Source organism: Gigantopelta aegis, unplaced genomic scaffold, assembly GCF_016097555.1.
Source record: "Gigantopelta aegis isolate Gae_Host unplaced genomic scaffold, Gae_host_genome ctg2585_pilon_pilon, whole genome shotgun sequence".
NCBI classification, from domain to species: Eukaryota; Metazoa; Mollusca; class Gastropoda; order Neomphalida; family Peltospiridae; genus Gigantopelta; species Gigantopelta aegis.
Window position 1 is genome coordinate 31,714 of NW_024532962.1, and position 17,402 is coordinate 49,115.

Here is a 17,402-nt window from a genome sequence, read left to right on the forward strand (position 1 = left end):
AGTCTTACCTGGCCACAAATACAATGTTAACTGCTCTTTACATCTCTTCCAAATTACTTGTTAGCAAAATTATAACTTGTGAATTTAAATTTTTTTTTAATAGTCAAAGTGTTTAGTAATAACAAATAGATTTGAAGTGTCATTGTTGCTAAGCTTGCAATGACTGGTGATAATGTACATACTGCAAATGTAGTTGTTATGACTTCATAGTTTATATTAAATTTTTGAGGTGTAGTTTATTATTAAAGACAGTTATATGTAATTTTATATTAGGTAGACATAATCTATGATGAAATAACTTTAACAGAATATGAATGTTCTGTTGTATCATTCGCTTTTGCCATCCAATTTTACTAAAGGTGACAATAATGTTATATCTTATTTAGAATGGGCCAAACTCCATTGCACACTTAGCATGTTCCAATGGTCATGATAAAGTAGTACAAGTATTACTAGACCATGGTGTTCAAGTGGATGTTCAAGACAAGGTCAGTAACATATCATTTGTTCATTTTAAGTTAAGTAGCACAACAGAATTAATAATGTTACTTTGGTCATAAAAACACAAATGAATTTGATAATGTGTTTATGAAAGTGTTAAGTGTCTTATAAAATGAGTGATGGTATTATCCTTACTACAATACATTTGTAGATGTAGTTGTATTTGGAATTCAATTTATATTTGCATTAATACTATGACTTAGTTTTGGCATATAAAGCTTAGATGTGTGGTTTAATATTTTAAAAATGTATATTAAAATGTTTTTTTTATAATTATATATTATTACATGATTTAGTTTTTAAACATACAATTTGATGTTTTTTCCCTCATTATATTTAGTTCTGTATATCAGAGATATATAAGGTGTATATAGGATGGTTTTACTGCAATTCATTTGCATCACAGAAAGGCTACAGTGAAATTGTGGAAATGTTACTAAAGGCTAATGCTAGGATTGATCTCACAAATGAAGTAAGTTATCTTATGTACAACTGAACTGGTCATTTATTAAGATAATTACTGTAAATACCTTTGTGTTCATTTGTATGTAATTGGAGCTTTTTAACCTGGTATTAAAATGGAACAAGCAGGTGTTATTTCAATATTTATTTATATAGCCTTACCTGGCCACAAATACAATGTTAACTGCTCTTTACATCTCTTCCAAATTACTTGTTAGCAAAATTATAACTTGTGAATTTAAATCTTTTTTTAATAGTCAAAGTGTTTAGTAATAACAAATAGATTTGAAGTGTCATTGTTGCTAAGCTTGCAATGACTGGTGATAATGTACATACTGCTAATGTAGTTGTTATGACTTCATAGTTTATATTAAATTTTTGAGGTGTAGTTTATTATTAAAGACAGTTATATGTAATTTTATATTAGGTAGACATAATCTATGATGAAGTAACTTTAACAGAGTATGAATGTTCTGTTGTATCATTCGCTTTTGCCATCCAATTTTACTAAAGTTGACAATAATGTTATATCTTATTTAGAATGGCCAAACTCCATTGCACTTAGCATGTTCCAATGGTCATGATAAAGTAGTACAAGTATTACTAGACCATGGTGTTCAAGTGGATGTTCAAGACAAGGTCAGTAACATATCATTTGTTCATTTTAAGTTAAGTAGCACAACAGAAATTAATAATGTTACTTTGGTCATAAAAACACAAATGAATTTGATAATTGTTTATGAAAGTGTTAAGTGTCTTATAAAATGAGTGATGGTATTATCCTTACTACAATACATTTGTAGATGTAGTTGTATTTGGAATTCAATTTATATTTGCATTAATGCTATGACTTTTTGTGCTTTTTATTTATATAGCCTTACCTTATTTAAAATGCAATTTTACTATAATTTTATCACTTATAGCCATGATCATACTGCTTATTGATGTTTAACATGATAATTTAATCTTTCTATAATATATATATATAGCTTAATAAGGATTTTGAGCTGCAATGTTACAAGCTTGCAATGCATCACAGAATACTACAGTATAATTGTTGATGTTACTAAAGGTAATGCTAGGATTGATAGTACAAATGGAAGTAAGTGTAGTAATACAACTGAACTGGTCATTTATTAAGTAATTACTGTAAATACCTTTGTGTTCATTTGTATGTAATTGAAGCTTTTAACCTGGTATTAAAATGGACAAGAGGTGTTATTTCAACATTTATTTATATAGCCTTACCTGGCCACAAATACAATGTTAACTGCTCTTTACATCTCTTCGAAATTACTTGTTAACAAAATTATAACTTGTGAATTTAAATCTTTTTTTTAATAGTCAAAGTGTTTAGTAATAACAAATAGATTTGAAGTGTCATTGTTGCTAAGCTTGCAATGACTGGTGATAATGTACATACTGCAAATGTAGTTGTTATGACTTCATAGTTTATATTAAATTTTTGAGGTGTAGTTTATTATTAAAGACAGTTATATGTAATTTTATATTAGGTAGACATAATCTATGATGAAATAACTTTAACAGAGTATGAATGTTCTGTTGTATCATTCGCTTTTACCATCCAATTTTACTAAAGTTGACAATAATGTTATATCTTATTTAGAATGGCATAACTCCATTGCACTTAGCATGTTCCAATGGTCATGATAAAGTAGTACAAGTATTACTAGACCATGGTGTTCAAGTGGATGTTCAAGACAAGGTCAGTAACATATCATTTGTTCATTTTAAGTTAAGTAGCACAACAGAAATTAATAATGTTACTTTGGTCATAAAACACAAATGAATTTGATAATTATGTTTATGAAAGTGTTAAGTGTCTTATAAAATGAGTGATGGTATTATCCTTACTACAATACATTTGTAGATGTAGTTGTATTTGGAATTCAATTTATATTTGCATTAATACTATGTTAAGTGTGTGGCATATAAAACTTAGATGTGTAACTGGCTTTTTTATATTAAAATGGTTTTATGTATATATATTTATGGTCATGATAACTAATTACAAGTTTCCCTCATGACATTTAGTTCTGTATATATATATTGATGGTCTTATGCTATCCATTTTGCATCACAGAAAGGGTACAGTGAAATTGTGGTGTGTTATTTAGTATAATGCTAGGATTGATCTTTTATATGAAGTAAGTTATCTTATGTATACTACTGGTCATTTATTAAGATAATTACTGTAAATACCTTTGTGTTCATTTGTATGTAATTGGAAGCTTTTAACCTGGTATTAAAATGGACAAGAGGTGTTATTTCAACATTTATTTATATAGTCTTACCTGGCCACAAATACAATGTTAACTGCTCTTTACATCTCTTCCAAATTACTTGTTAACAAAATTATAACTTGTGAATTTAAATCTTTTTTTAATAGTCAAAGTGTTTAGTAATAACAAATAGATTTGAAGTGTCATTGTTGCTAAGCTTGCAATGACTGGTGATAATGTACATACTGCAAATGTAGTTGTTATGACTTCATAGTTTATATTAAATTTTTGAGGTGTAGTTTATTATTAAAGACAGTTATATGTAATTTTATATTAGGTAGACATAATCTATGATGAAGTAACTTTAACAGAATATGAATGTTCTGTTGTATCATTCGCTTTTACCATCCAATTTTACTAAGGTGACAATAATGTTATATCTTATTTAGAATGGCATAACTCCATTGCACTTAGCATGTTCCAATGGTCATGATAAAGTAGTACAAGTATTACTAGACCATGGTGTTCAAGTGGATGTTCAAGACAAGGTCAGTAACATATCATTTGTTTCATTTTAAGTTAAGTAGCACAACAGAATTTAATAATGTTACTTTGGTCATAAAAACACAAATGAATTTGATAATGTGTTTATGAAAGTGTTAAGTGTCTTTAAAATGAGTGATAGTATTATCCTTACTACAATACATTGTAGATGTAGTTGTATTTGGAATTCAATTTATATTTGCATTAATACTATGACTTAGTGTGTGGCATGTAAAACTTAGAGGTGTGGTTTAGTATTTAAAATGGTTTTATATAATTTTATATTTATATACATGATTATACTTATAAGTTTACTATTTTCATGAAATAAATGACAGATAATTAAATGAAAAGTTGTACTAAAATAAACAAGTTTGGTACCTGATTACTAAATGTTTATATATTTTCTGGCAGACTTTTAAAAAATTAAACTGTGTTTTTATGGGCTTCTTAAATATGTAGTTCACATGCCATATTGAATGCATCTATTCAATGTTTAGTGGTTTAGTTTTAGTAATATATTTTTAAGACCATATTCATTCTTTTAGACCTCTTAAATGACTTCTTACAAATTATAACTTGTCCATTTTGAACCTTTTTTATAATAGTCAAAGTGTTTACTAATAACAGATACATTTGAAAGCATAATTGTTGCTAAGACTGCAATATTTGGAATATTCTCTAATATTACTTCATAATGTTTTTTGGTATGTTTGTTAGGATGGCAAAACTCCATTGGACATAGCAATTCACAAAGGATATGATAAAGGTGTAGAACTATTTCAATTGCCATGGTGTTCAAGTTGATGTTCCAGACAGGTCATGATATATAATGCAATCATATTAAGTTAAATAAATATTTATATGCAATTGTACTGAATATTTTAATGTTTACATAATAGTAAAAAAATAAAACTTCTGTGATCTTTTAGTAGTGCTTTTGAAATATCTTTCATAATTGGTGTACATACTGTACATACATAGTTATTAAAGAATTTATATGTTTCTTAGTTCACAGAAGGGGAATTATAAAAATTAGACCTTAGCAACTTTGTCAGATATAACAAGGGTAATTCAAAACTAAAACAAAACATAGCCTTTTCTTAGAACTACAGTAGATAATTTTTTTTGACTTACATTATAATCCAACTTATTTGGATCTAACTATAGACAATTTCTCTTAAATCACTAAGTTATTAAACTGAAAAGTCCACCTAATATTTTGATATGTTAATTAATAACAAATAGGTGGGACTAAAATTCCTAATGAGTAGGAAGAATAATGACTTTTGATTCACGCAGGCTATTGTTACACCAACCCAGTCAGCAGTACAACCTGGTTTCCAATGTTTTAAAGAAAATTGACAAAAGAAACTCAGTATTTTAGTATCACTTTAGCCCAGCTAACATTGTCAATATATATGTTGCACTTGTTCTATAAGACTTTACAACATTAGAGCCACTCTCCATAATGATTAAATAAGAGTACAATATATTAGGATCAGCTGTAGGGTTGATTCTGTCTCTATATACATGATATATATGTTGTGTTTACAAGTACATGTACTAGTAAAATTATTTTGTTGAATTTGAAGATGTGCACTGATGCCCTTATCTCTCCATGTATACTCACAAACATGTTTAATCATACCAAGGTTAATAACATTATAACATATGTTAAAAGAAAAGTGTGATGTCAATTCAGATCTCTTTTAAAATACATTTTATTATAATATATCATGTATTCTTTATTGTGTACAGAATGGTACACACAACATTATACAAAGCATGTTCTAGAGGTGATAATACCACTGTTGATCTTTTAATTAAAGCTGGAGCTAATATTGATATTGTCAATAATGTAAGTTACAAATCTATAATGTTTAATTTATTTCTTTAAAAAGAAATTAGCAAAAATAGGTAATTCTTAAGTAATAATTTATACAACTAATAATTCTGAACACCAGTAAACATCATTATGATCTCATAATGATAAGATCACAATACATTATAGGAGTGAACAAGAAAGTCCTAAATTTGAGCAAACATACTTAAAGCCTAGACTGATTGCCTGATTTAGAAGAACTATAGATTGTAAATTTGACATTAAAAAGTCAATTTATTTGTAGTAAAACAGTCAAAAGCTCATGTTTCCAATGTAATCTGGCTAACAGCTTCAATACATTATCACAATATGTGTTACTTGTTTTAAAGCAAAATAAAAATTATCTGATTCTATTTCCTGCATTTTAGTGTGCAATAAACACCTTAACATATTGTTGTAGTACTATATCCTCATCTTACTTATAAATTATTATTACAAGATCTATTTATTACCTATACATAAATTATAATCAGAATAAAGGACAATGTGTATTAATATGATGATATAGTTGTTTACAAGGTTTAAAGTTAATGTGAAGTTGCACTTGTATGCAGTACATGTATAAAGCAAGTATTTATATAACTCAATGTTTTTAGACTTTGTATTGTATAAATATAGTTATGCAGTTATACCCTTTTTAAAAATAAAGCCTTTTTAAATTCATGGAGTCAAGACTTTCTTTGCAATCATTCACAAATGGCTGACTGAAAAATTGCCATGACTGAGTGTGGTCTGTAAATATAAGCTTATAATCAGGGTATTGAGCAAAACTAACAATTTCTTAAGGTAGATAGCCCTGAAAATTGATTTCTCAGATTACCTAGCAGTAGTTGGAGCTGTTCTGTCAGAGGTGCATTTTACCTAATCAATAGATTCTCATTATATTAAGCTTTGAGACATGGTCAAAACTTGATGCAGCTGTCCTGAGTTTAACTAACCTGACATTATCATAGTATACATATCTATTGTAGTACATGTTTTTTGAATCCACTTAAATGTAACAAGTACAATTTACTTTTACCATACAATGTAGACATTTATTTGTTAAATCTTTGCCTGACTATAATAGAAAGCCAAATTTAATGAATAACCTTTCTGAGTTACTTTGTAGCAAATGAAAATTTTTTAAAAAGTATTTATAATAACAATATACTTTACTAATCACAGATCCATTGGAAAAATATGATTGTTACTTCAAGCAAAGTCTATTTCTAATTAGCTTGCAACAATTGGTCATAATGTATATACTACGATGTACTTGTATTTGTAATACAATATTTAATGCCTTACATGTGGAGTGATATATTATATTAAACTTTATGGGTGTGGTTTTTTTATTAACAACAACTTTTTTTTATTAGATAGATAGACATAACACATATGACATAACACTTATTACAGTATTAGTGTGTCAGTAGTTTTACTGAGGGTCTTGATCATTTAATATTCTATACTTAGTTGTCTTGTTAGTGAACAGAGCAAATGTCTTATAGGTGACTATAGTTTCACTAAGATTGCATATAATACACTTGACTTTTACATGATTTTTAAAGAATTGATGTTATGGATTCATTGTTAGCAAGCAAAATGTTTTACGTTGCTTTAACAAACTCTTTTATTGTGGCATGTGTAGTACGTGTTTTGGACATTTTCTTTGACAAGTGTATGTCTTGTATTCTATCAATATTTGTTACAAACTATATATGTACACTTACATGTATACCATTTGCCCTTTGACATACAACATATAATACATTATCCTCCTTTAATATTAATTTAGTTTAATTGTAACATGTACATGATTATACTCACTATTTAATTTGATTTCCTCACATGACATTTTATCTTTGTATATATACAGGAAGGCAAGACTCCTCTTTGTTGCATCAGAGAAAGGTTTCAATGAAATTATCCAATTGTTACTAAATGCTAATGCTAATACTGAATAGCAAACAATGTAAGTTGTCTCTTGTAAGTAATTATTGTATTTCTTTGATTAAATACTTTGATATTTATTCAACTCATTAAAACAAGGCAGGTGTTATTTAATCTAGTTATATCACTATAAAAATTGATCAGATGATTTAATCAATATATGATTATATCAACCCAAATGTAAAGTAAAAATAATAATATTTTTATTCTAATGTATGTATTAACTAAACATTCCTAATGTACCTTAATATTGATCGTATAACATATATTGTTAAATCAACCAAGTAATGTTTGTAGTGATTTACTCTGCTTGACAACATAAAAATGTTACTGTTGTACATGTTTTTGTTACTTTATAAACTCTGAGAGTCACTTATAACAAATTATAACTTGTCATTTTAAATCTTTTTGTAAATAAATAAAAGGGTTACTAATCGCAGATGCATCTCATGCATGAGAGCAAATTGCTTTTGAGTGATATGTTTCTCTGATAAGCTTGATTTCTTTTGAAAAGACTTTTATAATAACAAAAGTGGCTCCTATTTATAGATACATTGAAACATGACTGTTGCTTCAAGCAAAGGTTTTCCTAATAAGCTTGCAACAACTATTTATAATACAATATTTTATGCGTTATGTGTGCAGTGACACAAACACTGAAAGTTGACAGTTTAATGTTAGAGGTTTACTATTAACAACATTTATTTATATTTATATTTTATATTTAGATAGACATAACGTATGATATATAGCACTTTTTTACAGCATTAGTTTGTACTATGTATCAGTAGTTATACTGAGTGACCTGATCATTTCACAATCTTAATTAGTTTTAACATATTATCTTCTTTTATTATAATTAATTTAAATATAACATGATGTGATTATGCTCACTATTTAATTTGACGTTCCTTATAAGACATTTATTTCTGTATATATATAGTATGGCAATACTCCTCTGTATTTTGCATCAAAGAAAGGCTACAATGAAAAGTTGTGCAATCATTACTAAAGGCTAATGCTAGTACTGATATAGCAAACAATGTAAGTTTTGTCATGTTAAGATAATGATTGTATCTCCTTGATTAAATACTTTGATGCTTATTCAACTCGGAGCCATTTTAACCTGCCATTAAAACAAGGCAGGTGTTTATTGAATGTAGTTGTATCACTGTAAGAATTGATTGGTTAATTTATCCAATACATGGTTATGCAAGTTGAATATAAACTTATCATAATACTGTTTTTATTTTTTTATTTTTATGAGATTAATGTAAAACAATATATTGTTAAATCAAAACCAATTATAATGTTTACAATGTGTTAAGACTTACCCAACAAATAGCATACAAATACTACTGTTGTTTTGTCACTTCATTGCCTTTTAGAGTCACTTTATAGCAAATTATATGTTATTTTAATTTTTTTTAAGTGTAAAAGTGTTCAATAACCACAGATACATTTGATGCATGGTAGCCAGTTGCTTTTGAGTGATAGTTTCTCTGATAAGCATTGATTTATCTTAAGTTACTGTATTAAACTATTTTGAATTTCAGTTTTTCTTTTAATATATTGATGCTTTGAGGCTTATCAAAAATTGACACAACTCTCCTGAGCTAAACACTTTATCATGGAAAACACATTACACATCTATATGTAATACATGTACTTTTATTTTACACATATTACTACAACCTGTACATGTACATTTACATGTATACCAGTTTTCCTTTGATATTAAAACACACAAACATTTACTACTAATTTAGTTTTTTTATATGATATTTTCTATAATGCTACATATGTATGTTGTTACTGTTTAGATGATCCATGTACAAATAATATTCACTATTCAGCTTGATATTCCTCCACATTACTTTAGCTTTCTCTCTATATATTATATAGAACGGCAAGACTCCTCTTTTTGCTGCATCAAAGAAAGGGAACAGTGAAGTTGTACAAGTATTACTAAAGGCTAATGCTAGGACTGATATGGCAAACAAAGTAAGTTGTCTATATACAATTGTACTGATCCTTCCATTAAAATTAAATTTTATATTTCTTCCTTTAACTTCATGGTATTTGTTGGTATTTATTAAGCTTGTTTAGCTGTTGTTTAAGCAAGGAAGGTGTTTATTCAATGTAGGTATTGATTTATTGAGTCATAGATGAAAAAATATACAAACATTAACTGTTTGTTTGTTCATTTTCCTTCTTGTCCTTCCAGAATCATCTTATTACAAACTGTAACTTGTTGTTTTGAATCTTTCTAAAATAGTGAAAGTCTTTAGTAATGACAGATGCGCAATTTTTGAAGCATTTGATCAGTTGCATCAAGCAAAATTTTTGTTTGCTAAGCTTGATTTTTCTACAGTAGCTCTAGGTATGATAGGTGAACTATGTTTCTTGAGTTAAAAGATTTTTAATGTCACTGAAGGGTAATTTTATAGACCTACTGCATTCACATCATGATGGGACCTTCACGAACACCCAGCAAAGACATTTCTTTCAAATTATTAAGTCCCTTTTTCTCCCTTGTTTAATTAAGGAAGGGAATTTTTAAAATTGAGGATACTCTGTAAGTTCAAAATGCAATTAAACAAAAATTATGTATTTATTCTCTTATTTAAAATAACTCTGTAACAATCAAATATTTGGAGAATTTAGTATACATGTACCTCTAGATGTTAGTGTTGTACAATATATTACATTATATTATAAATGTAGTGACTACTGCAAGGGGAGTGGTATATTGTTATTGTATAACTGTATAAATACATAGTTCTATATCAATATATTAACTCTTATAGTGTAGTAGTACCCAAGTATATATATTAGATTTAACTGTTGTTGTTAAATGTACAAACTTATAAAATGAGCTTTTAATACTAATTGTCTTGAGTATGAAATAACATAATGCTTTTAAAAGTGAGAAAGTGTCACAATAGATAACAATAGATATGGTTATATGTAATCACAATGAACTACGCTCCTTGTTGTATTTATTGTAACTTCCAGTGTGATTTGGAACAGTTTAAGAGACTGTCTATGTTATAAATGAGTATTTAAATAGATGAAAGTACATGTGAGTTTGTTGAAACAAACCACACCCAATGATGTAGGCTATAGTCTTAGTCTACAAGTAGTCACACTATAGTTACAGTCTGCCAAAACAAATTAATACTAATAAAATTGAACATCTATGTTCAATCATACTTTAATAACAGTTTAGAATTATGTATGGTACAGTGAGATTAGCTATTCACATGTTCTTACCCTAAACACACCTTACTCAAGTTATATCAAATTTACAATCACCTGCCCTTTGGTTCTGTCCTCCATGATTATAAATCCTTGTCAGCATATTGTAATACATACAGTAAGTCTGGACATTCTTTTATAAAAAGCATTTCTTGGTTGTCCTCTATCCATGAAATATTTACCCACAAAATTATACGAACAATGAATAATAATAATGATAAATACAAAGACATGATTAGTATTATTACTGTAAGAGCAACATTCAATAGTACAAAATATGAAATTTTGATGCCATCTTTAGTCGAGTATCTTCTTCTTCCAGTAACTCTGCAATAGATACATGCATCCTTCTCTTTGTACAAACAACAACAATATACGATACTTTCTTCACTAATATCAAAACTATCAAATGACTCTTCCATTCTCTTTCCTAGTAGCAATATGTCTGTGTTTTGTTTTGTGGCTTTATTACATTCTAAAATCCCTGCAGCAACTGCTTTTGATATTTTAGGATAGATGTGATAACCAAAAACATACAATTCACATTCATATGCCTTCCAGTAGGCCATATCCCAAAAAGTTGTAAGTAAATGAAAATTTTTGCATCAAAGAATTCCATTGGCATCCACAATTTTTTTAAAGACTTGCTTGTTTGGATAAACCAATATCAACATCACACACCAATTTTCTAATATAGTTCAACAATATTTTAATAACAGTTATTGATGCCATTAAATCAGTCTATTTATCTCACCTATCTCAGCCTAACTGTTAAAAGTAATTTAATTTAATTTGTTTTGAAATGACCTATTGTCTCATGTATGCACATACATTCTCTCCTATTATCTGTATAGTTTTAACACTATATCTATACTTAACTAGAAAATCTGAGATAAAGGTTATTGCTATGAAACCATCAACATACATTGGACTCCACCATACAATGACATGTCCACTATTTAGATAGATATTGCTATCTACTTTGATCTGTATACAATTATTATGTCAAAGACAATTGATCCATACCTAAGAATTATAATAATAAGGTTTTTTTTCTGCTTAAAAACACACCATTAAATGTACATTGGTCAGCTAGTTATTTAGGATTTTTGCACAGATCTTTGTATCCATAAAGATTCTAGACAGTTTTGTCTCATTCTCTTTAACATTGTCTACATTGTTGATTTTTTCAATGTTTTGGATTACTTATACATTATTATTGAAAAATGGACTTTATTCATTAATTATAATTCTTGGATATTGGGGACTGAATTGTACTACTATCTCTTAGCATAGAAAGATATCAAAATATATACTGGTAGGATTATGAAGTAATTATTGTAGTGTATTATTGTATGTACATGCCCTACACTCTATTACATCTGTCACATTGATAACATCAAGTAAAGTTTACCTAACTAAGAGTGAAGTTCTCTAATGTCAACTTAATAATACTTTTGCTATATAGTTTGTACTCGCATGTGACAGCAATGATTATATCTTGTTTAGGATGGCATAACTCCATTGTACATAGCATGTTACAATGGTCATGATAAGGTTGTAAAAGTATTTCTAGACCATGGTGTTCAAGTGAATGTTCCAGACAAGGTCAGTAACATATTATATATTCATGTTAAGTTATATAAATATTGACATGTAACGTACTGAATATTGTTGATTGTTCAATTAATAGAAATCACTTTGGCCACATAGGAATTTGACAAAGAATGATTTCTATGTATTGACATTTCTCAACTATGTTTGCAATCATGGTGTATATCAATAAACCTTTAAATATCTATTTATAATTACAATGAGTTATTATTACTTCTATGCTAGCTTGATTACTTTTAAAATCAATTTGCATCTTCATTACACAGTGCATGTCTTATTATTTAGTATGGCAGAACTCCCCTACATGCTGCCTACTGGGGAGGTAAAGATAATGTTGTGAAGTTATTGACAGAATCAAGAGAATAGTAATTTGGATGCAGTGAAAGCTGTAAGCAAAGATGTTATATTTTGTCAGAAAATAAATGGGAAACAAAGTTAACAATATCAACATATGTCAATTATAGTAATATTTATCTATTAGTAATGATAATACTATTATTTAGGTATACATCATAACTTATTAATCAGTTACATATAATGTATGATGTAATATAATATTCAGTGAATTATAATGTATTAGTACTATGTTATGTTATGTGGGCATAAATCATGCACTGTGATCTCTTCTATAGGACACTCTTCTACTCAAATCTTCGATAAGAGGTGATTTGGAAGGTGTGAAAGAATCACTTGCTAAACAAGCCAATATTAACATTACTACTAAGGTATAGACTATATTAATGTACTCATAATTTACTGTAAAACTTCAAATAATTTCAGCAAATTTCATTATTTGTGTTGTAATTTTAAGGGTGGATTCTTAGAATTGAAATAAGAATTATTTCAACATTTAATCCTTCATTTGGTTAAGGCTCCATATAGAGCACCACCCTTTTTTGCTTAAAAATGCTGAACGCACTTTTTGGGTCCCAATAGGTAATTTTGCTTATTGCAACAACATACTGCTTAGTTGCTATGGAATACTAGTTCCAAATGGTGCAGTTTCCAACTATGAATAATCCAGAAGTAGTGCTAAAGATTACGAAGGATATAGATAGTGACTACAATGATTTTTAGCTGCTATATGGATGATGACATATGAGATTATTACGTTTTTCTTTTGAAAAAAACCAAGCAGTACTGGTACTTCTCATCAGTTTCAACTGCTACTTCTTCTTCTATCTATCATTTGCTATTGTTACTATTACATTATTGACTGCTACTAATATTCCCATATTTCAGAAAAACCAAGCAGTTTCTCAGAAATAAACCTGTCGATTCCAATCAACTATGGACAGACATATCAATAATATATCTTTCATCAAACAAGTTTCTATGGTCATCAATATCTTTACACTCATGGTAAACCATCTTCAGCAAGATCACAGACCTTGAGTTTATGATTTGACTAAACATAATTTCACCCTTGGAAAGTTCTATACCTTTCTTCCAATGATAATCAACTAGCTTATGTTAGCTTATCAACTATTTCCAAGATATTGGTGCACAAGGTGTACATTTCTCAATAACAAAAAGTTCTTAGATGGATTTTTTTCTTTTTAAAGTTTCTTTATGCCTCAGATATTAAAAAACTTTTTTTATCAATAAACTGGAATTGATTCATTTTTTTAAATTCCACTAATTATGACCAGAAATGTAGTATTTATGAGAGCATCATCATTTTATAATGTTGCTCTTTTTTCCGTACCTTCCCAAAGCACGTGTTTGTCCCATAACTGCCATACCACTTTGCAAAAAGGCAATGGTGCATTTCTTTCAAATGCTTGGTCTTAGTGTCATTAGCATACTCCATTCAATCATATACTATTGGTGATATGACAAGTAACAGATTGTCACCTCACATTCTAATTTTGTGAGAAAAGAATCAATAATTTAAAATTAATGATAAATATGACACTTAAAAACTACTGTTCATGATAACTATTTTTTACAATTATAAAATCTGTGTTTGACATAATATTGATTATACCCATACCATGATAAAACCATTCTCAGGCCCTTAATGGTACATGAGATATCCTTTTGAAAAAAATATGAGGAAATGTTTGCTAAAGTAGCCCTTCCTGATGGCAACAACCACACATTTTGTCACTTCATTGATGATAGGACTAAAAAAATTGAAGTAAATGTATATTAATTAAAAAGTGTGAATTAACAATACTTGTGAATGGATGCATTCTTGGAGTTAAATGGAGAGTTGTGACTGCCAGTTTTCTTGAATTATGACACAGTACCTCCTTAAAATTTTACATATATATTTCTCATATCACTAAATTGATGTTACATTTGATGTAAAAAAAAAGATTGACAAAATTCTATTATATGTACATCATTTACTCTTTTATAACATGATGACATGATCTTTATATGTTATATCCTTTATTAGATTGGACAGACAGCATTGAGGATGGCAGCTTCAAAGAACCATACAGATATTGCACTTCTACTGATTGACAATAGCTGTTCTGTTGATATTAAAGATGAGGTGAGTAAACTTAGTACCACTTAACCCAAAAACTTACTTTTTAATAAATATATAGTTAGTTTAATAAGCTAGCTTTTCATCCTTATTTTAAGTAACAGGCTTAGGAGGAAGGTCTAGAAGGAAACTAAAGCTTACTGTCCCATAGCAATATGTAATTTATGATATATTGCAGTAAGAATATTTTATCCATTTATCTCCTGTTTTCATGTCAAGTCTAGAAATATGAACTGTAGCTTTAGATGTCACATGATAATAATAAGGATTGTTCCAAGATTTGAATTGATTAATTGTATTGGACATCAAGATACAAGGCATGATGGTTTGAGGAATGAAATTAATATGACAGTATCACATGTTTGTAAATTGAATTGACATATCAGTGGAATCATTCATGACTTGTTTTCTTAATGTTTGGTATTCTTCAAATGGGATACTAAAAGTTTATCTAAAAAAGAGAATTATGATACAAGTATTATTCACCAACCTACAATCCCTTAATTTTGAAAGACTCTTGTTAATATCAGCAAACAATGGTGCTAGCATAACTTGTAAAGGTATCCTTGTTGTGCAAACAGTGATAAGCCATTGAAAGAAAAATTTGTTACATTGTTGATCTGTATAACATGTTTAAATTCAATAGTGTATAATCCATTTTAAAAACCATCCCCAAACTACCATAATTCATAGCAAAGATAGTCTTGTGTTTTTACTTTTTTCTTATGAAAGGGATTAATGTAATGATATCAATGTCAAGTCAAAAAAATAGTAATCTAGCTTTAGTGCTCATGTGACATTTACATGTCAAAAATTAAAATTAAAAACAAAAATTTCATTGGATGTCAATGATATTAGTGTATATGTCATTTCTGTCCCATGAAAATCTATTAAATTTACTGTTACCATGCAGACTTTTTTTCATGATGTATGATAATTCAGAAAGGAGACTTCTGTAGGAGTGGCTAGTTCAAATATTAGGTATTATGCAATGGGAAGTGGTAGTCTAAGGAAGAGGTTTTTTCCAGATTTTATGATGTCAACCATGAAGTCAATGGGCAGCCAAGTGTTTTATTTCAATTATATAAGAGCATATGTGGTTAAAATTAACTTTCATAATACATACATGTCATGAAAGTTCTATCACCTTATATTAGTATCTCTGCTTGAGGCCCTGGCTTCTTGATATCATATTTTATTGAGTTTGACATAGTGATTGACTTACCTAACAACATTAGCACATACCATAGTATTTTGTTCATACAAAAAGTCTTACCAAAGAAAGTGAACAGAAGTTAGAACTATCACTGTTACTTTAGAAACAACAGTTGTTATGCAAAATTTCTCACATTTATTTTTCTTATTATTCTATCTTGTATTTACTAGTAGTTTAGTTTAGATGGTAACATGTACCATTTTGACTGTGATTTTTCAACATTTCTTATTTTTTAAGCTTTTTTGTTACCCAACAACTTCCACTTTTAAGATAAAGCAGAGCTTTTGTCATATGTTCACAGCATTGTATAACAAAATTAAATTATAAAATTATAGCAGTTAAAGTACTTTGGCATGGTTACAGACAGGCAGATGAACAAAGTACTGTAAACCTCACACATGTAGAGGTGGTAAGGATTGATTTGAATCTGTTTACTTCTTACACTGTCTTTGTATTCTTAGGATGATGAAACAGCTTTACACTATGCAGCCTACAATAACAATGTTGACCTTATTAGGGCAATTATGAATAAAATGTTCAGATTGATGTTAAGAATAAGGTAAGATAATTAAAACTAAAATAATGATAAAACTATCCTTTATACATGATGGCATTTCTGAGATGAGGGTACTCAGCATGTCACATGGTACTAAGATCGTTTTGACCATCAGTTACCATGTATATATACATATACATAAAGTATACTTTATCATTTGATGTAATATCTAAAGTGTCTTTTTCAATGAAATGAACTCACATATAGTAACTGCTGATGTATATGGCAACTGATGAGTTTAAATGACTGCTTCTGTGAAAATTCAAATATATTCAACTGATCAAGATTCAAAGTAGTTAAAAGTTTCTAAAAGTAGAGAATCATCTTTGATGCTTGTTTCTAATGCTTATTCATACAGCATTTATTGCATTCTTTTTCTAAATCTTGCCATCAGAGATCTAGTAAATAGAATGGCAACACTATAACATATCTATATGAATTGAGTTTTTAAAAAATGTGATATAGTAATATGCCACAAAGTTGTTACCTAAAACTTCTAATATAGGCCCTTTCCAATATAGGTGCCCAGTCCAGTCAATTTCCATGTTTACATGCTATAATATTAGTTTATATTGTCTTTTGTAGTTAATTTATGGTTTTCTGATTAATTAGAACTAAAGTAGGCTGAACTTTCAATGCACATTTGTATTATGACAATTGAATTTACACATTTATTTAAATTAGTA

At 28.4% G+C, this 17,402-nt stretch overlaps 1 protein-coding gene across 1 annotated transcript in view; it reads left to right on the plus strand.

The window, feature by feature from the left end:
* LOC121391521 (ankyrin-3-like) overlaps positions 1-17,402 on the plus strand; it is a gene marked incomplete at its 5' end in the record, with an annotated part of 30,672 nt that overhangs the window by 10,017 nt on the left and 3,253 nt on the right. Inside the window, 7 exons of the mRNA XM_041523119.1 lie at positions 387-488; positions 908-973; positions 1,504-1,602; positions 12,340-12,438; positions 13,077-13,169; positions 14,852-14,950; positions 16,622-16,719. Coding sequence (XP_041379053.1) covers positions 387-488; positions 908-973; positions 1,504-1,602; positions 12,340-12,438; positions 13,077-13,169; positions 14,852-14,950; positions 16,622-16,719 — 656 coding nt within the window. The remainder of the gene's footprint in view (positions 1-386; positions 489-907; positions 974-1,503; positions 1,603-12,339; positions 12,439-13,076; positions 13,170-14,851; positions 14,951-16,621; positions 16,720-17,402) is intronic.